Source organism: Bos javanicus, chromosome 9, assembly GCF_032452875.1.
Source record: "Bos javanicus breed banteng chromosome 9, ARS-OSU_banteng_1.0, whole genome shotgun sequence".
Taxonomy (NCBI): Eukaryota; Metazoa; Chordata; class Mammalia; order Artiodactyla; family Bovidae; genus Bos; species Bos javanicus.
In genome coordinates this window covers 39,411,525-39,434,159 of record NC_083876.1, presented here as the reverse complement: position 1 = coordinate 39,434,159, position 22,635 = coordinate 39,411,525, and the positions used below count along the sequence as shown (strand labels likewise).

Genomic DNA, 22,635 nt, shown 5'->3' with positions numbered 1-22,635 from the left:
TCCTCCCAAATTACATAGCTTTTTCTCTATTAGCTCCAACTGTAGTTATAGAAAACCATGTAATTTGTCTCTTCTGTGGCTCTTTTTAATATAACTTGTAAATCTTCCCTCATTTTGTTATCCGTAACTGCTTAGCAGCAGAACTTCATTTCTTAGAACACTTTGAGCTTTCTTCCTTTATAGAACGTCAACAACATCCAGGTGTTTACCTTTATTTCTCTCACTACCTCGCACTTTCTGGAGATGCCCCAGAAACCACACGACCTCCAGGGTACTGGGATTGCCACAGCCGCCAAATCCTTATTCAATGAGCACTTTGAGCCCCCAAGCTCCTAGGCTATATTAACTTAGGGTGTGAACAGACTCCTTTGACTCTTAAAATCAACAAGACAAGGTTTGACTTCTTCCAAAAGGTTTTATTAATATGGCAGGATAACTTATGGAGATCCTAGTACACTGCATTTTTCCACTTGGTCCCTTCCAAGCGGCAGCCGGGCCATTTGTATTCCTTTGTCTTGGATGTCTAAAGGAAAGAAAGCTGAAGCTAGTTGAAGACTGAGGCTTTTCCCATCTATTGTTAGAGTCTGAGCTCACTGAAGAAATTATGCTAGATGTCTGAGAGGAAAAAGGGAAGAGATGCCTTTATTTTAAACTGGAGGAAATAAATGGAGATTTCTTTAAGCTGGGAAGGAGTGTGAACTGGAGGGTCCTCATTCCCTTAGCAGCACCCTGGAGAGGTGCTAAGGCCAATGGGTTGCTTAGAAAGGCTAAACCACTAAGCATCCAAATCACAGCAGCAGTGCGCTCTGTGGAAACAGAGTCCCTGCATTTTAAGGATCTGTGAGGTTGCAACTTCGGGTAGCTCAGAGTAACCAATGTGGGCTGAAGGCTGGGGCAATCTCTTCAAATACTATGTATGATCTAGGAATGAGAGGGAAGGGGGTGTAAAAGGGAAGAAACTGATGGAGATTAAGATTTCCTGCCATCCTGTTGTGACAGGGGTTTAGTTAAGTTCAATTTGATTTAAAGAAAATAAAGAAACATCTTTTGTTTGGTTTTTTAAATATATCCAAGTTTGCAACTGAAACTCACATACAAGGAAATATTCAATATAAGAAAGAACAAAGCAGAAAGAGCTGGCGAACACAGTAAAGGGCAAGCTCACAGAACAAGGGCCGCTGATGGCACTCAAACCTTGCTGAACAGATGCCAGGGCATGATTAGGTGTGACGCCCTGAGCTCTTTGTCCCCCTTTTCAACTCTGTAAGGTTTGATACTCCATGTCATTCCTCCACCCCAGCTGTCCTGAGTCAAGGGCTGACATTTCTACCAGGTCTGTTACGCTTCCCAGTTTCTCAGAAAAGATAACAGACTACAGAGGACTGAGTTAGACAAGTAAAGTTTCCTGATTTTCTAACACTCAGCTTCCTAATGTATAACATGGACGTTACACTGCTGAGGGCTGATATTTAGCTTGTGTGCACTGGTAAACCATGTATATGTGTGTGTTCAGTCGTGTTCAACCCCATGGACTGTAGCCCACCAGGCTCCTCTGTCCATGGGATTTTATACTAGAGTATAAAAGTATATAGGCAAGAATACTAGAGTAGGTTGCCATTTCCTTCTCCAGGAGATCTTCCCGACCCAGGGTTGGAACCCACATCTCCTGCATTGCAGGTGCATTCTTTTACTGCTGAGCCATTGGGGAGTGAGTGAGTGAAAGTTGCTCAGTTGTGTCCGACTCTTTGCAACCCCATGGACTGTATAGATCATGGAATTTTCTAGGCCAGAATACTGGAGCAGGTAGCCTTTCCCTTCTCCAGGGAATCTTCCCAACCCAGGGATTGAACCCAGGTCTCCTGCATTGCAGGCGGATTCTTTACCAGCTGAGCCACAAGGGAAGCTGCTGGTAAACCATATCCAATGTTAAATTATTGAAACTCTTCCATATTAGTCAGTAAAAAGCAATTACCACAAGCAATTTTTGCTTCCCTGTTCAGTTTTAAACTAGTGCTTCTATTATTGTTGTCTTAAAAAAAAACAGCTTTATTAAAATATAATTCACATACCATAAAGTTTGTTCATTTGTATACAATTCAGTGCTGTTTAGTACACGCAGCAACACGCAACAATCGCCACTGATTCCTGAACATTTTCATCATCCCCAAAAGAAGGCATTTCCAATTCCTCTTCCCCTCAGGCCCTGGCAACCACTGATCTATTTCCTCTATCTATAGGTTTGCCAATACTGGACATCTCATATAAATGGAATCATCCAGTATGTGGCCTTCTGGATTCTTAGAGTACTTTTCAAGTTTATCCATGTTGTAGCACGTATCTGTACTTCATTTTTATTGCTAAATAAGATTACATTCTATACATGTAACATGTATTGTTTATTAATTCTATTTTCTGGTGTTGTTCAGTTGCTGTCTTGTCCGATTCTTTGTGACCCCATGGACTGCAGCAAGCCAGGCTTCCCTGTCCTTCACGATCTCCCTGAGTTTGCTCAGATTAATGTTCACTGAGTTGGTGAAGCTATCTAACCATCTCATCCTCTGCAGCTCTCTTCTCTTTTTGCCTATTTTTAAGCAAAGGTAATTTAGTTTCTTAAAGTTGGCACCTGGGTCTTATGATCTCTTTGGACTGAGAGGAGGTGTTAAGAATGGACTCTAGTTGCAAGTCACGGAAATTCCAGTCACCAAAAGGCTTCTTTCAAAGCTGACACTGATAGGTTATTCTGCTCAATAAGGTTTTTTTCTGTCTGAGAGCTGTTTCAATCTTTAAGCTAATTTTCAAAGCTTTAGGCAATGGAGACAATACTAAAAGGTCTTGTTTCCTCCCAAGGGAATGGTTTTTTCATCTATGTGCTACGTTATAATATTAAAATTTATAGATTTTTGTATACAGATGTGTTTTTGAAAATACATAGAGTATTTCTGAAAGGATACATAAGAAACTGGTAAAAAATTTAAAAAAAGCAACAACAACAACAAAAAACCCCAGCTACCTATGGAAAGGTGATCCCTTCATGGATCACAGCCTCGTCATGGCGAAGGGGCTTGTATAACTCAGTGAAGCTATGAGCCATGCTGTGCAGGGCAGCCCAAGACAGACAGGTTGTAATGGAGAGTTCTGACAAAACGTGGTCCACTGGAGGTATATTCTTGCCATGAGAACCCCATGGACAGAATGAAAAGACAAAATATGAGACCAGATGATGAGCCCCCAGGTCAAAAGGCGTCCAATAAGGTACTGGGGAAGAGCAGAGGGCAATTACTAATAGCTCCAAAAAGAAAAAGCAGCTGGGCCAAAGCGGAAACAATGCTCAGTTGTGGATGTGTCTGGTGGTAAAAGTCTGATGCTGTAGAGAACAATATTGTATAGGAACCTGGAATGTTAGGTCCGTGAATCAAAGTAAATTAGACGTGGTCAAGAAGGAGATGGCAAGAGTGAACATTTTAGGAATCAGTGAACAAAAACATATGGGAATGGGTGAATTTAATTCAGATGACCCTTATATCTACTACTGTGGACAAGAATCCCTTAGAAGAAATGGAGTAGCCCTCGTAGTCAACAAAAGATTTCAAAATGCAGTAAGTACACGGGTGCAGCTTCAAAAATGACAGAATGATTTTGGTTTGTTTCCAAGGCAACCATTCAACATCACAGTAATCCAAGTCTATGCCCCAACCACTAATGCCAAAGAAACTGAAGTTCAACAGTTCTATGAAGACCTACAACACCTTCTAGAACTAACACCAAAAAATATGTCCTTTTCCTTATAGGGGACTGCAGTGCAAAAGTAGTAAGTCAAGAGATACCTGGAGTAACAGGTAAGTTTGGACTTGGAGTACAAAATAAAGTTTTGTCAAGAGAAATACTAGTCAGAGCAAACATCCTATTCCAACAACATAAGAGACACTCTATACACGGATCACCAGATGGTCCATACCGAAATCAGATTGATTATATTCTTTGCCACCGAAGATGGAGAAGCTCTATACAGTCAGTAAAAACAAGACCTGGAGCTGACTGTAGCTCAGATCATCAGCTCCTTATCACAAAATTCAGGCTCTAATTGAAGAAAGTAGGGAAAACCACTAGGCCATTCAGGTATGACCTAAATCAAATCCTTTATGATTATAATGTGGAGGTGATAAATAGATTCAAGGGATTAGATCTGGTAGACAGAGCACCTGAAGAACTATGGATGGGGGTTCATAACATTGTACAGGAGGCAGTAACCAAAACCAGCCCAAAGAAAAAGAAATGCAAGAAGGCAAAGTGGTTGTCTGAAGAGGCTTTACAAATAGCTGAGAACAGAAGAGAAGTGAAAGGCAAGGGAGAAAGGGAAAGATATAACCATCTGAATGCAGAGTTCCAGAGAATAGCAAGCAGAAATAAGAAAGCCTTCTTACATGAACAATGCAAAGAAATTGAGGAAAACAATAGAATAGGAAAGACTAGAAATCTCTTCAAGAAAATTGGAGATATCAAGGGACTATTTCTTGAAAGGATGGGCACAATAAAGGACAGAGACAGTAAGGACCTAACAGAAGCAGAGATTAAGAGGTGGCAAGAATATACAGAAGCCAGAAGAAATATACAAAAAGTTTTAATGACCTGGATAACCATGATGGTGTGGTCACTCACATAGAGTCAGACATCCTGGAGTGTGAAATCAAGTGGGCCTTAGGAAGCATTACTACAAACAAAGCTAGTGGAGGTGATGGAATTCCAGTTGAGCTGTTTAAAATCCTGAAAGATGATGCTGTTAAAGTGCTGCACTCAATGTGTCAGCAAATTTGGAAAACTCAGCAGTGGCCATAGGACTAGAAAATGTTAGTTTTCACTTCAATCCCAAAGAAGGGCAATGCCAAAGAATGTTCAACCTGCCATACAATTGCCCTCATTTCACATGCTAGCAAGGTTTTGCTCACAATCCTTCAAGCTAGGCTTTAGCACTACATGAATCAAGAACTTTCAGATGTACAACTTGAGTTTAGAAAAGGCAGAGGAACCAGAGATCAAATTGCCAACATCTGTGGATCACAGAGAAAGCAAGGGAATTCCAAAAAAATTCAACTTTTGCTTCATTGACTACCTGAAAGCCTTTGACTGTGTGGATCACAAAAACTGTGGACAATTCTTAAAGAAATGGGAATACCAGACCACTTTTTATGTCTCCTGAGAAACTTTCATGAAGGTCAAGAAGCAACAGTTAGAACCAGACATGGAAATACTGATTGGTTCAAAATTGGGAAAGGAGTATGACAAGGTTGTATATTGTCACCCTGCGTATTTAACTTATGTACAGAGTATATCATGTAAAATGTCAGGCTGAATGAATCACAAGCTGGAATCAAGATTGCCGGGAGAAATATCAGCAACCTCAGATATGCAGATAATACCACTCTTGTGGCAGAAACTGAAGAGTAACTAAAGAGCCTCTTGATGAGAGTGAAAGAGGAGAGTGAAAAAGCTAGCATAAACTCAAGATTAAAAAACTAAGATGAAGACTACCCTGGTGTTCCAGTGCATAAAACTCTGAGCTCCCAGTGCAGGGGGCCTGGGTATGATCCCTGATCAGGGAACTAAATCCCACATGCCACAACTAAGAGTCTGCATGCTTCTTGGAAGAAAAGCTATGACAAACCTAGACAGCATATTAAAAAGCAGAGATGTTACTTTGCCGACAAAGGTCTGTATAGCCAAAGCTAAGGCTTTTCCGGTAGTTATGTATGGATGTGAGAGCTGAGCCATAAAGAAAGCTGAGCACCAAAGAATTGATGTTTTTGAACTGTGGTGTTAGAAAGGACTCTTGAGAAAATCACTTGGACTGCAAGGAGATCAAAGCAATCAATCCTAAAAGAAATCAACCCTGAGCGTTCATTGAAAGGACTGAGGCTAAAGCTGAAGCTCCACTACTTTGGCCATCTGATGGGAAGATCTGACTCATTTGAAAAGACCCTGATGCTGGAAAAGATTGAAGGCAGGAGGAGAAGGGGACAACAGAGGAGGAGATGGTTGGATAGCATCACTGACTCAATGAACATGAGTTTGAGCAAGCTCCCAGAGTTGGTGATGGACAGGGAAGCCTGGCGTGCTGCAGTCCATGGGGTTGCAAAGAGTCAGACACGAGTGAGTGACTGAACTGAACTGAATGCCGCAAGTAAATATCTGGCATGCTACAATGAAGACCAAAGATCCCCCGCATGTAGCAACTAAGACATAGCCCAGCCTAAATAAATAAATATTAAAAAAACAAAAAGCCAAGATCATGGCATCTAGTCCCATCACTTCATGGCAAATAGAAAGGGAAAAAGTGGAAACAGTGATGTATTTTCTTTTCTTGGGCTCCAAAATCACTGCAGACAGTGACTACAGCCATGAAAATAAAAGACTCATACTCCTTGAAAGGGAAGCTATCACAAATCTAGCCAGCGTATTCAAAAGCAGACATATCATTTTGCCAATAAAGGTCCACAGTCAAACCTAAGGTTTTTTCAATAGTCACGTACAGGTGTGTGAGTTGTACCATAAAAAAGGCTGAGCGCCAAAAAATTGATGCTTTTGAACTGTGGTTCTGGAGAAGACTTGAGAATCCCTTGGACTGCAAGAAGATCAAATCAGTCAGTCCTAAAGGAAAAGTGAAATTAACTCAGTTGTTTCCGATTCTTTGGGACCCCATGGACTGTAGCCCACCCGGCTCCTCTGACCATGGAATTCTCCAGGCAAGAATACTGGAGTGAGTAGCCCTTCTCTTGTCCAGCGGGTCTTCCTGAATGTGAGTCTCCTGCATTGGAGGTGAATTCTTTATCATTTGAGCCAACAGGGAGCCCTCCTAAAGGAAATCAACCGTGAATATTCATTGGAAGGACTGATGTTGAAGTTGAAGCTCCAATACTTTGGCCACCTGATGCGAAAAGCCGATTCCTTGTAAAAGACCTTGATGCTGAGAAAGATTGAGGGCAGGAGAAGAGGGTGACAGAGGATGAAATAGTTGGATGGCATCAACAACTCAACAGACATGAATTTCAGCAAACTCTGGGAGATAGGGAAGGACAGGGAAGCATGGCGTGCTGCAGTCCATGGGGTCACAAAGAGTCAGACATGACTGATCAACAGTAATGGAAAGGGGAGCTGGCAGACAGGGATGGAAGGCTTCCTTCTCTGTCTGTATCATTTCATAAACCATTCAAATAAATAAACTTAACAATTATGTCTTAAATAGTAAACAGTAATAACCTTGACTAGAAGTATGAGCCTTATTTATTTGAAAGGGACATCCTAAGGCATTACAGTGACCTCATAAAATGTATTTTCGACCCTCAGACTTTCACTTCTGCTACTCCCTCAGCTTGGATTGTTCTCCTTTTTATTCTCCCCGAACCCCAATAATATCTGACAATTTAATTTCTCAACTTATAGAACACTGTTTGAGACACAATCTAATCTTCAAACAAAAAATATACAGTAAGGATGAATAATTTTATCTTCATTTAATAAATAAGAACACAGGGGATGAGAAAGCACAGCAGCTTGTGCCAGATCACAATTACTATATTTCAGATCTAGAACTTCTAAGTTCTATAACTTCTAAAAAGTCCAGTACTTCTCCCACTTTTTTAAAGCTATGAAATGCATTCATTTAATGAAGGAATGCGTAAAAATGCACAAAACTGTTTACTAAAGTGTTGTGCAATATCAATAAATAGCATCACATAGATCTATATTTACCGTGGAAAACATCCATGATACTAAATATAGTGAGAAAAGCAAGTTTGAAACAGATGTATAGTTTGAACACATTTTTGTAATAAAAATTGTGTTTGTGTATGTAGAAAGAAGCTGGAAAGCTAAACTGTGTAGGAAGATGTTTTTGTTTTTCATTTTCTTCAGCCACACAGCATGGCCTGTGGGATCATATTTCCCCCATCAAGGCCACCGCAGACAAAGCATAGTCCTAACCACTGGACCACCAGAAAATTCCCCAAAAATGTTTTTTTAAAGTTATAATACTCTAAATTTGTAAATATTATTACTATGACTAGACTAAATGCATATTAAGTGCTTAATATGTGCCAGACAATGGTCTAAATCTGTTTTACATGGATTATCTCTTTTAATCCTCACAAAAACCAACTTGCCTAAAGCCTTGCAGTTAATAATGCAGCAAAATCAGACAAGTATCAGACCCTAACTCTCATGCTCTATGGAGGTAGATCATCCTGTCTCTCTACAACCATCATTTATTTTATAATCAGAGAAACCCGTGAAGTTAGTTTTAGAAAAATCCTGTTTGAAACTTCACTTTACTTAGTCTCTACTAATTACTACTACTAAGTCGCTTCAGTCCTGTCCAACTCTGTGCGACCCCATAGACGGCAGCCCACCAGGCTCCCCCATCCCTGGGATTCTCCAGGCAAGAATACTGGAATGGGTTGCCATTTCCTTCTCCAATGCATGAAAGTGAAAAGTGGAAGTGAAGTCGCTCAATTGTGTCCGACTCTTAGCGACCCCATGGACTGCAGCTCACCAGGCTCCTCCGCCCATGGGATTTTCCAGGCAAGAGTACTGGAGTGGGGTACCATTGGCTTCTCAGTTACTTAGTCTTTCAGTTCAGTTCAGTCTCTCAGTCGTGTCGGACTCTTTGCGACCCCATGAAGCCCAGCACACCAGGCCTCCCTGTCCATCACCAACTCCCGGAGTTCACTCAGACTCACGTCCATTGAGTCAGTGATGCCATCCAGCCATCTCATCCTCTGTCATCCCCTTCTCCTCCTGCCCCCAATCCCTCCCAGCATCAGAGTCTTTTCCAATGAGTCAACTCTTCACATGAGGTGGCCAAAGTACTGGAGTTTCAGCTTCAGCATCATTCCTTCCAAAGAAATCCCAGGGCTGATCTCCTTCAGAATAGACTGGTTGGATCTCCTTGCAGTCCAAGAGACTCTCAAGAGTCTTCTCCAACACCACAGTTCAAAAGCATCAATTCTTCGGCGCTCAGCTTTCTTCACAGTCCAACTCTCACATCCACACATGACTACTGGAAAAACCATAGCCTTGACTAGACGGACCTTTGTTGGCAAAGTAATGTCTCTGCTTTTGAATATGCTCTCTAGGTTGGTCATAACTTTCCTTCCAAGGAGTAAGCGTCTTTTAATTTCATTGCTGCAATCACCATCTGCAGTGATTTTGGAGCCCAGAAAAATAAAGTCTGACACTGTTTTCACTGTTTCCCCATCTATTTGCCATGAAGTGATTGGGACCCGATGCCATGATCTTCGTTTTCTGAATGTTGAGCTTTAAGTCAATTTTTTCACTCTCCTCTTTGACTTTCATCAAGAGGCTTTTGAGTTCCTCTTCACTTTCTGCCATAAGGGTGGTGTCATCTGCATAGCTGAGGTTATAGTACTCCCCAATGTCTGTCTCTTACAGCGCTTAGGGCAATCAGATCTCCATCTGCCATTCCTACATCTTTTTTTTTTTTTTTTTTTTTGCGTGCTAAGTCGCTTCAATCGTGTCCCTCTCTATGGGACCCTATGGACTGCAGCCGCCAGGCTCCTCAGTCCACGAATGGGTTGCCATGCCCGCCTCCAACCCAGGGATCGACCGCCCGTCTCCTGCATTGGCAGGCGGGATCTTTACCACTAGCGCCACCTGCGAAGCCTGCAGCTTTTGCAGGGTCCTGAAACCCAAGCTCACTTCCTAGCGCAGTGAAGTGTGCCCTAAGCTTGGCTCGGGGAGAACTTGAATTGAGGATGAGTGTTTACACAACATTAAGAATTTCTTTCAAAGCAATGTAGGATGGGGATACTCTAGGCCTCTCCATTTCCCTTGCGCACGGTGGCCTCTTTGCCTGCACCTTCTTGATCTCCTCTGCCTCGCTCGCCAGTGGGCTCGTCCCACCAGCGACGGGACTCCGAGGGTTCCCTAGGTCGCCGAAGCTGCCCGACCGAAGCCAGGGTCCTGGCTCCAGCTCTCGGAGAGGAACAAGGAGCTCCACGTAGGCCCGAGAGCCGCCATCTCGCGTGCTGGCAGGAGCGGCGGGCCGCAGCCGGAGCCGCTGCGGGGCGGGAGCTGCTGCCCTTACTCAAGATGGCGGCCCCGGCGGGCGGGGCCCACGGTTCGCTGGCGGCGCAGAGGAGCGGCGGCATGGCGGCAGCTGCCAAGGAGCCGAGTTGGGTGGACTGGGACGAAGAGGAGGAAGAGGAGGAGGAGGAGGAAACAGTGAGTGCCACGGCAGAAGCCCGCGCGGTGGTGGCGGGGGTGGAAGTGGCTGTGTGCGGGGCAGGGAGTCGGCGCGCGGCCTCGAGGCGCCTGGCGGGATTGTGCCCCTGAGCGCGCGGGGCGGCAGGCAGCTGCCCATAGCCTTACGGGCCACACGGAAGTTCTAGGTGGAAGGAGGGAGGTTACCTTCGTTAACGGAGCGCGCTTCCTCTCCTTGAAAGCAGGACCTAGTTTTCACAAAAGTGGAGTCGTTTCACTGCGGGTGTGTGTTTGGCTTTTCTCCTTAGCCTGCCTCTTCCTGCACTCTCACAGGCTAACGCGTTAACCCTTCTTTCTTCCACCAGGAGCAGCTGGTTATGGTGGAATTATCAGGAATTCTTGATTCAGACTTGCTCTCAAAATGTGAAAATAAATGCAAGATTTTGGTGAGTCTTGTAGAATTGGTGGGTTGTTGTAGGTTTTCTTAAATCTAAAACAAGAATGAATGGTGACATACCCATCCCCTTTAGTTCAGTTAAGTCGCTCAGTCGTGTTTTTTGCGACCCCATGGACTGCAGCACGCCAGGCTTCCCTGTCCATCGCCAGCTCCCAAAGCTTACTCAAACTCATGTCCATTGCGGTGATGCCATCCAACCATCTCATCCTCTGTCGTCCCTTTCTCCGCCTGCCTTCAGTCTTTCCCAGCATCAGGGTTTTTTCAAATGAGTCAGTTCTTCGCATCAGGTGGCCAAAGTATTGGAGTTTCAGCTTCAGCATCAGTCTTTCCAATGAATATTCAGGACTGAGTTCCTTTAGGATGGACTGGTTGGATCTTCTTGCTGTCTGAGGGACTCTCCAGAGTCTTCTCCAACACCACAGTTCAAAAGCATCCCCTTAAAATAGATTAATTCCAGGTGTACAAAGTAGTGAACTGTTGGAGACAGTCACAGTACAGGGAGCTATGGGAGCAGCCAGGAGAAAACTAATCCCCAACTTCTACAGCATTGTCGACTAAAAAAAGATGCACAGCTTGAGAGTTAAGTTTTATTTGGGGCAAACTGAGAACTGCAGCCAGGGAGGCAGCACCTCTGATAGTTCTGAGAGACTGCTCCAAAGAGACAGTGGGGAAGGGTCCATATATAAGATTTTGGTGAAGGGGGAGTTCAGTACCATTAAGCACTCATATTACAAAAGGTTTTCTACTAGTCACAAGGATTTGATGTCCCCATGAAGGGATTTAGTGCTTTTCTAGGTATGAGGAGATGCAAGGGTTAAGATCATAAAATCAGTTCCTGAAAAGATCTATCTAAAGATCTGTCCCCCCAGATTCTCTGGAGCACACAGTGGCTCACTCCACCCTGAACTCTCAGGGGGTGCTGAAGGCCAGCAGCTGCAGCAGCACAGGGTTCCGTTTCCACAGGGGCAGGTGGCAGATGCCCTTGTTGTTCAGTCATTGGCAGTGCTCTTGGCAAGTGCCAGTTTGTAGTTGACAGCATCAACAACTATGCCTGATGTCTGCGTGTGTGGCTGGAGAGAGTAAAGATTGGGGCGGGGGGTGCATTTTGAAATAGAAGATTAAATTTTGAAAAAAAAAATACACTGTTTTTGGACCTCCCTGGTTAAGAATCTGCCTTGCGATGCAGGGGTCAGGGGTACAATTCTTGGTGAGGGGAACTAAGATCCCACATGCCCTGGGGCAGCTAAGTCTCAGTGCCACGACCACTGAAGCCCACAGGACACAATTAAAGAGCCTCTGGGCTGCAACTACTGTGCCCACTCCAGGCAGGTGGGATCTTCGTTTCCAGACCAGGGATCTAACCTGTGCCCCCTGCAGTGAGTTTTAACCACTGGACCACCAGGGAAATCCTTTTCTTTTTTAAATTGAGGAATAATTGACATATAATATTATACTAGATTTCCCTGGTGGCTCAGTAGTGAAGAATCCACCTGCCAATGTAGGAGACCAGAGTTTGATCCTTGATCCAGGAAGATCCCACATGCCCCAGAGCAACTAAGCCCCCTGCGCCACAACTACTGAGCCCAGTGCTTAGAGCCCTCCAGCCACAGCTCCTGAAGCCCGAGTGCCATAGAGCCCATGCTGTGCAACAAGAGAAGCCACTGCAGTGAGAGGCCGGAGCACTGTGATTAGAGAGTAGCCCCAGCTCACTGCAATAGAGAAAAGCCCACACAGCACCGAAGACCCAGCACAGCCAAACATAAATAATTATGTTTTTATAATAATAATTTTTATAAAAAATATTTTTTATGAAACTGACCTGGAAAAGGTCAGCTTTCATTCCAATCCCAAAGAAATACAGTGCCAAAGAATGTGCAAATTACCACACAGTTTTACTCATTTCATATGCTAGCAAAGTAATGCTCAAAATCCTTCAAGCTAGGCTTCAACAGTATGTGAACCGCAAACTTCCAGATGTACAAGCTGGATTTAGAAAAGGAAGAGGAACCAAAGATCAAATTGCCAACATCCGTTGGATCATAGGAAAAGTGAGAGAATTCCAGAAAAGCATCTACTTCTGCTTCATTGACTACGCTAAAGCCTTTGATTGTGTGGATCACAACAAGCTATGGAAAATTCTTCAAGAGATGGGAATACCAGACCACCTTACCTGCGTCCTTAGAAACCTGTATGCAGGTCAAGAAGCAACAGTTTGCAACCAAATTGGGAAAGGAGTACGTCAAGGTTGTATATTGTCACCCTGCTTATTTAACTTATATGCAAAGTATATCATGTGAAATGCTGGGCTGGATAGAGCAGAAGCTGGAATCAAGATTGCTGGGAGAAATATCAATACCCTCAGATACACAGATGACACCACCCTTATGGCAGAAAGCGAAGAAGAACTAAAAAGCTTCTTGATGAAAGTAAAAGAGGAGAGTGAAAAGGCAGGCTTAAAACTCAACATTCAAAAAACTAAGATCATGGCATCTGGTCCCATCACTTCATGGCAAATAGATGGGAAAACAGTGAAAACAGTGACAGACTTTATTTCCTTGGGCTCCAAAATCACTGCAGCTGGTGACTGCAGCCGCAAAATTAAAAGACGCTTGCTCCTTGGAAGAAAAGCTATGACCAACCTAGGCAGCATATTAAAAAGCAGAGACATTACTTTGCCTTCCAAGGTCCATCTAGTCAAAGCTACGGTTTTTCCAGTAGTCATGTACAGATGTGAGAGATGGACAGTAAAAAAGGCTGAGTGCTGAAGAATTGAGCCTTCAAACTGTGGTGCTGGAGAAGACTCTTCAAAGTCTCTTGGACAGCAATGAGATCAAACCAGTTGATCCTAAAGGAAATCAACCCTGAATATTCACTGGAAGGACTGATGCTGAAGCTCCAATACTTTGTCCACTTGATGTGAAGAGCTGACTTTTTCTGATGCTGGAAAAGATTGAAGGCAGGAGGAGAAGGAGATTACAGAGGACGAGATAGTTGGATGGCATCACCGACTCAATGGACATGAGTTTGAATAAACTCAGGGAGATGCTGAAAGACAGGGAAGCCTGGCGTGCTGCACTCCATGGGGTCACAAAGAGTCAGACATGACTGAAGGATTGAACAACAACAATTTTTAAAAAAAATTCTATTAGTTTTAGCTGTACAACATTTTCAGTATTTGTCTGTATTGTGAATTAATCACCGCAATGTCTGATTAACCCCCATCACTACACATATAATTACAAATTTTTTTTTTCTTCTGGCAATGACTTTGAAGATTTACTGTCTTAGCAACTTTCAGATATAAAGTACAGTATTATCTGTAGTCACCGTGATGTTCTTAAACATCCCAGGACTTATTTATGACTGGAAGTCGGTATCATTTGAGCCCCTCTTCACCCATTTCCCCCACTCCCAAGGCTGTTTTTACTAATGATTTTTTTAGTAGTCCTATTCTGGGAGTTGGTGATGGACAGGGAGGCCTGGCGTGCTGCGATTCATGGGGTCGCAAAGAGTCGGACACGACTGAGCGACTGATTTGATCTGATACTCTGTTGTAGGGAATTGATACTGAAAGACCCATTCTGCAGGTGGACAGCTATGTCTTTGCTGGAGAGTATGAAGGTAGGAGGATGTCAGAGAGATGAAATTCCCTTTTTTATATGCCTTTTGGAGAAAGTAGCTATTTCAACAAGTTGCCTTAATGTTTTTCTGCAGACACTGTTGGGACCTGTGTTATATTTGAAGAAAATGTTGAATATGGTAAGTGATTGCTATGCTGACTCAACTCTTTTTGTTATGAAATATTTCAAACATACTTGTATATGATGGATATTAAAGTTAAACATCTCATGTACCCACTGTCTACCTGTGTCAAATTCTCCCTTTTGGCTAGGTAGGTAAAAACATTCCAGATGCATTTGAAGCCCCTTGTGTATCCCTCTCCAAAATTACTCCCTTCTGTCTTCAGAGGTAATCACTTGTCTTCAGAGGTGATCACTCTCTTGAATTTGGTGTTTCTTTCTTACACTTGATTTTATATTACATATGTATGTATCAGCAGACAATAAATAGCACTTTCTGGATACTTTCACACTTAATATATAAATTGTAGCATATGATAAATGTATCATTCTATATCTTTTTTCAATTAGAGATATGTTTTGAAGTTTTTTACATGCTTATATATATATATAAATGTTTTCCCTGTTGCTATTTGTGAATGTACCGCAGTTTTTTCTCCAATTAATGGACATGTTGGTTGCTTCCATTTTTATTAATAACTACTAAAATTTATTGAGTGCTTTCTGTATGTCAGGCACTGTTCTAAGTGTTCCATGTATAAATGTACTGAATCCTCACCACAAGTCTATGAGGTAGAGGGCATTGTTATCTTCATTTTATATTTGAAGAAACTGAAGCACAGAGAGAGAAAGACATTCTCAGGGTCATAGACCTAGAAGCAGAGCCAGGATAGAAGCAGAACCAGTACTGGAACTAAGATGGTCTGCTCCAGAGCCTGTTTTCTTAATTATGCTTATTTACTCACCACAAAAATGTCTTGTGCATATATGTAAAAATGTCTCTTGGGTATACACTTGGAAATGGAACTGTTAGATTGATGAGTGTGTGTACTAGATTCAACCATATGAAATTAACATTTGGGCTGAATAGTGCCAGTTTCACATGGGTCAACTTAATAGATACCACTGTGTTGCTTTCTGAAGTGTAGTATCAGTCAGTCACACAGTGGCAGGCTCTGCAGGATTTCAGTGTGCTTCACATCCTTAGCATAGAGTCTCATCCGTCATTCCCACCTACACCCACAGTTTTTATAAAGCTGTGACCCCAAGCAGCAGGTGGACAGTAATTTTTTTTCTCAGCTTTCTCTCCTGATTGGGTATGTTCTCACTCCAGTCTGGCTTCAAGTAGTGTCTGACTTTGGTGCTTCATTTTGAGCGACAGAATTTTAGATCTCATTACCCAATGAACCCAAATTCCTGGCCCCGCTTTCCCACTTCAGGGCTGGCACCTAATAGACCTGTAGCGTTACTCTAACTTTGGGACAGAAACCCAAAGACAAATTAGTGTTGTCTTTGAGTTCACTTGTATCTTCAGTTCTTACGTGTTTAATCTGTTACTTCTCTGTGGCTGGAGCAGGAGGAATGAGTTAAATCTTGAACTGAACTGCATTATCTTGATAGGAAGTAGTTTAGCTCTCTAAACTGGAACCATCGAGGCTTACTTAACATGATTATTTGAAGGCATCAAGCAGTATAATAGTGTTCATTTTGTATTTTAGTGGATGCAGAAGGCAGTAATAAAACTGTGCTAAAATATAAATGCCACACAATGAAGAAGCTCAGCATGACAAGGACTCTTCTGACAGAAAAAAAGGAAGGAGAAGAAAACATAGGTTAGTTCACTTATTTCTCTGAAAATAGATGATTCAGTATTGGCTTTATGACACATTGTTGCCAGGATGTTCTTTGTACTTCAGAATAATGACTATGTGTCATAGGTTAAGTATGTGAAAATTGAGAGCGCTCCATAAAAAGTACCAAAGATAGATTTTAAAATTTAGTTGAATTCTCATATAGCTGGGGGCACTGGAGACATATGACAAATTTTTATCTGGTTTGCGCTGGAAACGATTGTGAGGAGTTTGTCAAGCAATGTGACATGATTTCAACCCCAAGGAATTCAGCAGCCACTCCTCTCCCCACCATTAAAACTTCTTTGTAAGTGCAGAAGATATGATGGTAGCAGTTCTTGACCCCCACAGCATCTCCTGAGCTTTGGGGAGATGCAGTAACCTTCCCCAAGATGCTCACGCCTGGAGGAAGCTGGCTTTGTATGTGAGGGAGGGACTCTAAGACCACAGTTGTTAATCTGAAGTCTAGTTCTTAATAAACACCCAGTTAGCCTTCTCCAGTTGCTAGTCATCCAACACTAGAGACTTTATGGGTGTTTCTTGCACCCGTAGCGGGCACATGTTTGTGGAGATGGACAGATAACCACTTGATGGCTTAAAAGCCCCATTACTCACCACACCAACCTCTTTCTGTTGCCCTAGGGAATGTGGGACACGGTCAAAATAAATGTGTTTGTCCACCAAAAACAAGGCTTATTGCTCAAAGACATATTTGAAACACTAGTAAATAAGACACTAATGATGAATATTCATGGCTTGATTTATTTTATTTTAAAGAATAAATATTTGAAGGTACATTCATCATCTAGAAATTTATACCAGCTACACGTAACTATATAACAAATCTTTGTTCTTACATATTCCACAACTATCCTTTCTTTTAGACACTTTGAAAATAATAGGAAGGAGGCACTTGAAGTTCTAGAATGAACTTGAAAGGCAGATACATATCAAATTGCTTAACTATCATTTAAATATTCTTCTTAAAGGAAGTTACAGAATTTGCTCTAGTCTTAATAATCTAATAGATCTTTGGGAGAATCTGGATGCATCTTTTTATTTATTCATTAGCTTTGTATGGGTTTTCTGTAGTTGCAGCAAGCAGGGCTACTCTTTTTTGCAATACACAGGCTTTTCATCACTGTGGCTTCTCTTGTGGAGCACAGGCTCTAGGCACATGGGCTTTAGGAGTTGCAGCAGACTCAGTAGTTGTGGCTTATGGGCTTAGTTGCTCCCACAGCATATGGAATCTTCCCAAACCAGGGATAGAACCTGTGTCCCCTGCATTGGCAGGCAGATTCTTATCCACTGTGCCACCAGGGAAGTGCAAAATTTGGGTGTATTTTAATCAAATAAATTAGCAACCAACTATTCAAGGCTGTACTGGTTATCTATTGCTGCATAAAAAGTGGCCCCTAAACTTAATGGCTTAAAACAACGGCAACAGAAGCACTGTCTCCCATGGTTTCTATGAATCAGGAATTGGGAAACAGCTTATTAGCTAGGTAGTCTGGCTTGGGTCTCTCATGAGGTTGCAGTCATTTTGTTGACTGGGCTATAGTCATCTGGAGACTTGAGTAGGGCTGGCAAAATCTAGCTGTAGGATGGCTCACTCACATGGCTGGTGCATTTGTGCTGGAGGCGTCACTGCCTTGCCCTCCTCACACTACTATTTTGAGTGCCCTTTTGACACAGCAGCTGGCTTTCCCAGACCAAGTGATTTTTAAGAACAAAGTAGAAGCCACAATGTCTTTTATGAACTAGCCTTAGAAGTCACATTCTGTCATTTCTTTTATATCCTATTCTGTGTGGGAGGGGACGACACAGGGGCATGCGTGTCAGGTAGGTGAGGATCATTGGGGACCATCTTGGATGTCAGCAGAACACGGTGTGGTCCTTATTTTCTAGGAGCTTGTACTCTAAAGTAAATCACATTTAGACAGACATGGATGTCTACGATTCGACACCCATTTCACTCAACTTATTTTAAGTATCTGTTATGTGCCAAGTATTATGCTAAATAACAGAGTAGGCTTTAGGGTGGCTTTAAGGTTTTGAACTCGGTGACTAAAAAAATTTTTTTTTTAAGAATAATGTTATTCTTTTTTTTTTTTATTTTTAAACTTTACATAAATGTATTAGTTTTGCCAAATATCAAAATGAATCCATCACAGGTATACATGTGCTCCCCGTCCTGAACCCTCCTCCCTCCTCCCTCCCCATACCATCCCTCTGGGTCGTCCCAGTGCACTAGCCCCAAGCATCCAGTATTGTGCATTGAACCTGGACTGGCATCTCGTTTCATACATGATATTTTACATGTTTCAATGCCATTCTCCCAAATCTTCCCACCCTAGAATAATGTTATTCTATATGTTTAGAATAATGTTATTGCAAGCAAAAAATACAGGTTTTTTTAAAAATAGAAGTCAATAGTTGAAGCTGAGCTGGAGGGAAAGGACTAATCGAGTTTTGAAAGAGGGAGACTTTATAGAGAAAAAATAGGGGATCAACAGTAAGGATGTTTCAGCAAACAGCTGCAGAAGAGTTAGTTTATGGTGGGGTACAGGACAGATGGATGCTCAAACAGGGTGACAAGATAGGTTGGGATATCTTCAGTTCCGTTCAGTTCAGTCGCTCAGTCGTGTCCAACTCTTTTCGACCCCATGAATCGCAGTATGCCAGGCTTCCCTGTCCATCACCAACTCCCAGAGTTCACTGAGACTCACGTCCATCGAGTCAGTGATGCCATCCAGCCATCTCATCCTCTGTCGTCCCCTTCTCCTCCTGCCCCCAATCCCTCCCAGCATCAGAGTGTTTTCCAATGAGTCATCTCTTCACATGAGGTGGCCAAAGTACTGGAGTTTCAGCTTTAGCATCATTCCTTCCAATGGAATCCCAGGGCTGATCTCCTTCAGAATAGACTGGTTGGATCTCCTTGCAGTCCAAGGGACTCTCAAGAGTCTTCTCCAACACCACAGTTCAAAAGCATCAGTTCTTCAGCACTCAGCTTTCTTCACTGTCCAACTCTCACGTCCATACATGACCACTGGAAAAACCATAGCCTTGACTAGATGGACCTTTGTTGGCAAAGTAATGTCTCTGCTTTTTAATATGCTACCTAGGTTGGTCATAACTTTCCTTCCAAGGAGTAAGCATCTTACAGATACCTAATGGATCTTTGACAATGACAGTAAACACCTTGGGGTTATAGGAATTAAATATCTATGAAAATACTTGGCTTTCTGAAAGGGTCAAAAGGATAAGAGAAAAAAATGGCTAGCATTATTGAAGCAATTCTTGATTATGGGCGTTCATTGAGGGATTGGTGATGGACAGGGAGGCCTGGAGTGCTGCGATTCATGGGGTCGCAAAGAGTCGGACACGACTGAGCGACTGATCTGATCTGATCTGATGAAAAGGAACAAAAATTTTTTTCAAGGATTTTTTTTGGAGAGGTGTCTTATTTCACAGTTGGATTCTTGAATTTAAAATGACACATAAATGTTGACTTGGAAGATGATAGAGTGGTATCATCCACCGTATTTGAAAGCTGACTGAATAAGAAGAAAATTGTAGGGAAGTGACAATTTTCTTCTAGACAAGAGATGGCAGTGGAAGATCAGTTATCTCTCAGAATGAGCTGGGAACTGGACTCTGGAGAAAGGGCTTAGAATAGTAGTGATTTTGATAATGCATACCTTACAGGCTTTCCAAGGTCTTCATGTAAGATGAAAATTACACATTTGTTATCAGTTGGTTCAGGCACCATGTTCCTTTCTTTAAGTTGGAGTTTTATTTTGACAAATATTCATAAGAACATTTAAATTAAAAATATTTGTAAGTAACTAAAATTCCTTTTTCATATTTCTTGGTTTCTCACCCCACCTACACCCTCCCCTATTAGGTGGTGTGGAATGGCTGCAAATTAAGGAGAATGATTTCTCCTATAGACCCAACATGATTTGTAATTTTCTGCATCAACATGAAGAGGATGAAGCTGTAGCTCCAGACCCAGATAAATCTTTGGAGTTGGAAGAGCATGAGACTCAAATGAAAGACAATTCAAACCTGAGTTTTGAACAGGAGAAACCACCGAACTTGGAAATAGAGGATTCTGGTCCTCTTATTGATATCCCTTCTTTTGAGACAGAAGGGTCTGTTTTTATGGATACTCAAGAAACTGCCATAGAAATCACTCCTAGATGAAATGTTTCTCATAATAACTAGTCATGAACTTTTTATAGAATTTTTATATAAAATAATTGACTTTGTAGTTCACAGTTTTTACTTTTGTTAGCTATATATGCATTTCCAGTTATAATGTAGTTTAATATACTAGAATCATTAAGGACTGAATATGAGTTTTAAAAAATATGGTTTCAAGGACTATAGGGACCATTCTGTGATGAGTCCTTTAAAATGGAGGTTTTACTAAGGTAAGTTAAGTTTCTGTTGCAGCCATTGCAAATTACCACATTTAATGGCTTATGTGTATTAAGCTACAGAAGTGTATTGTCTTTCACAGTTTTGTAGGTCAGCTGTTTGAGATGGGTCTCACCTGGGCTAAAATCAAGGTATTTGTAGAACTTCTCTTCTGGAGGTGGGATGGGGGACTCCATTTCATTGCTCATTCAGTTGTTTACAGAATTCAGTTCTTTGCAATTGAAGGATCATGGTCCCATTCATTTCCTTGCTGTTGGCCAAGAGCCATTCCCATATTCCAGAGGCTGCCTGCATTCCTTGACTCATAGCTCCTTCTCTTCAAAGCCAACCATGGTCAAGTTCCTCTCAGTCCTTGACTCTCTCCTGCTACTTCTGTCATCCTATGGATGTTAGACCCTTCTGTCTTTATTTGATTACATTGGGCACATCTGGCTGACTTCCCTATTTTAAGGTCTGTAACTTTAATTCCATCTGCAAAGTCCATTTTGCCATGTAATTTAAACAGGCATAACTGAAAATTATGGCATGAAAATACTTGGGTGGGGGGACATCTTCCAGTCTACCAACATTGATATTACAATTCTGAGAACAGAAGAATTCAGAAGTGCTTAAGGGCGAAGGTACAATTCCTGATATTCCAGCTGTAATTTCACTCCTTTCACTGAAGAAAGATGATTGGAATTCAGCTGTAACAGTCATTTTACTACAGTGATACAACATTGTAAAGCCATTATCCTCCAATTAAAAATTAAGTATTATGGTGATAAGCTACATCTGCTTTAACTAATATTTTTTAAAGTAAGTTATTCCCAAACTTTGATACAGGTTGATCTATATGAAATTGCCAATATTTGTTTCTGACTATAAAACCCAGCCATTTTATATGGTTTATGCTGGTATAAACACACCTCACATTAATTATATCTCATAGTGCTCTGTGATGCCCTAGAGATGTGGGATGGGAGAGTGGGAGGGAGGCTCAAGATGGAGGGGATCGTGTATGCCAATGGCTGGTTCACGTTGTGTGGCAGAAACCAGCACACTGTTGTAAAGCAAGTATCCTCCAATTAAAAATTTTAAAAAATTACACCTCTCAACTGTTGGAGGTATAACTTTGTTTTGACAGATTAGAAAATTAATGTTCTAGGATGAGAAAATTTTTCCTTCCATAAGTTTTGTAACTTTTTCCTATTTAATTGGAAAACAACGTACCCCGATTAAAAGCATTTCCAAACCATAAGCATGTATATCCTCCCAATTTTTATATGACTTTAGTCTCAGCTTTCCTTTAATCAGAAACATTTTTTTCTACCATATGTATGTGGAGAGACTGCTAATTACTTGACCCAATATCTGGTCTTCCTTTTTCTCTTTGTAACAGAATCCCAGAATTTATTCAGGCAGGAGAAGGCAATGGCAACCCACTCCAGTACTCTTGCCTGGAAAATCCCATGGGAGGAGCTTCGTAGGCTGCAGTCCATGGGGTCGCTAAGAGTCGGACATGACTGAGTGGCTTCACTTTCACTTTCATGCATTGGAGAAGGAAATGGCAACCCACTCCAGTGTTCCTGCCTGGAGAATCCCAGAGATGGCGGAGCCTGGTGGGCTGCTGTCTCTGGGGTTGCACAGAGTTGGACACAACTGAAGTGACTTAGCAGCAGCAGCAGCAGCAGTGTGCACAGCTTTCCTTGTGTGTATAAAAGTGGCCCTATTTTCTAGATACTAGTTCTTCCAAGCTTGATCTATAGATTCAATGCAGTCCCGACAAAACTACAGCAAGTTTTCTATGGATATTGTCAAACTGACTCTAAAGTTTATATGGAGAGGCCAACCCTCAGAATAGCCAATACGATGTTAAAGAATATACTTACTGTAAAAACTAGTAATAGAGACAGTGGGAATTGCTGAAAGAATAGACAGATAGGTCAATGGAACAGAATAGAGAGGCCAGAAGTAGACATAGTCAACTGATCTTAGATCAAGGAACAAAGGCAATACAATGAAGCAAAGAGAATCTTTTCAATAAACGGTGCTGGGACAACTGGATATCCACATGCAAAAGAATGAAGTGGGGCCCCTCCCCAGTCTC

The 22,635-nt window shown here is 42.0% G+C and overlaps 1 protein-coding gene across 1 annotated transcript; it reads left to right on the top strand.

Annotated features, from left to right (window-relative positions):
* The first annotated feature begins 10,080 nt into the window (after nucleotides 1-10,080).
* On the top strand, nucleotides 10,081-21,786 carry GTF3C6 (general transcription factor IIIC subunit 6). The gene is made up of 6 exons (XM_061427569.1): nucleotides 10,081-10,233; nucleotides 10,578-10,658; nucleotides 14,227-14,290; nucleotides 14,384-14,428; nucleotides 15,969-16,082; nucleotides 20,008-21,786. The coding sequence occupies exons 1-6, from the start codon at nucleotides 10,102-10,104 to the stop codon at nucleotides 20,307-20,309; spliced, it is 738 nt and encodes a 245-aa protein (XP_061283553.1). The 5' UTR covers nucleotides 10,081-10,101; the 3' UTR covers nucleotides 20,310-21,786.
* The last annotated feature ends 849 nt before the right edge of the window (nucleotides 21,787-22,635 follow it).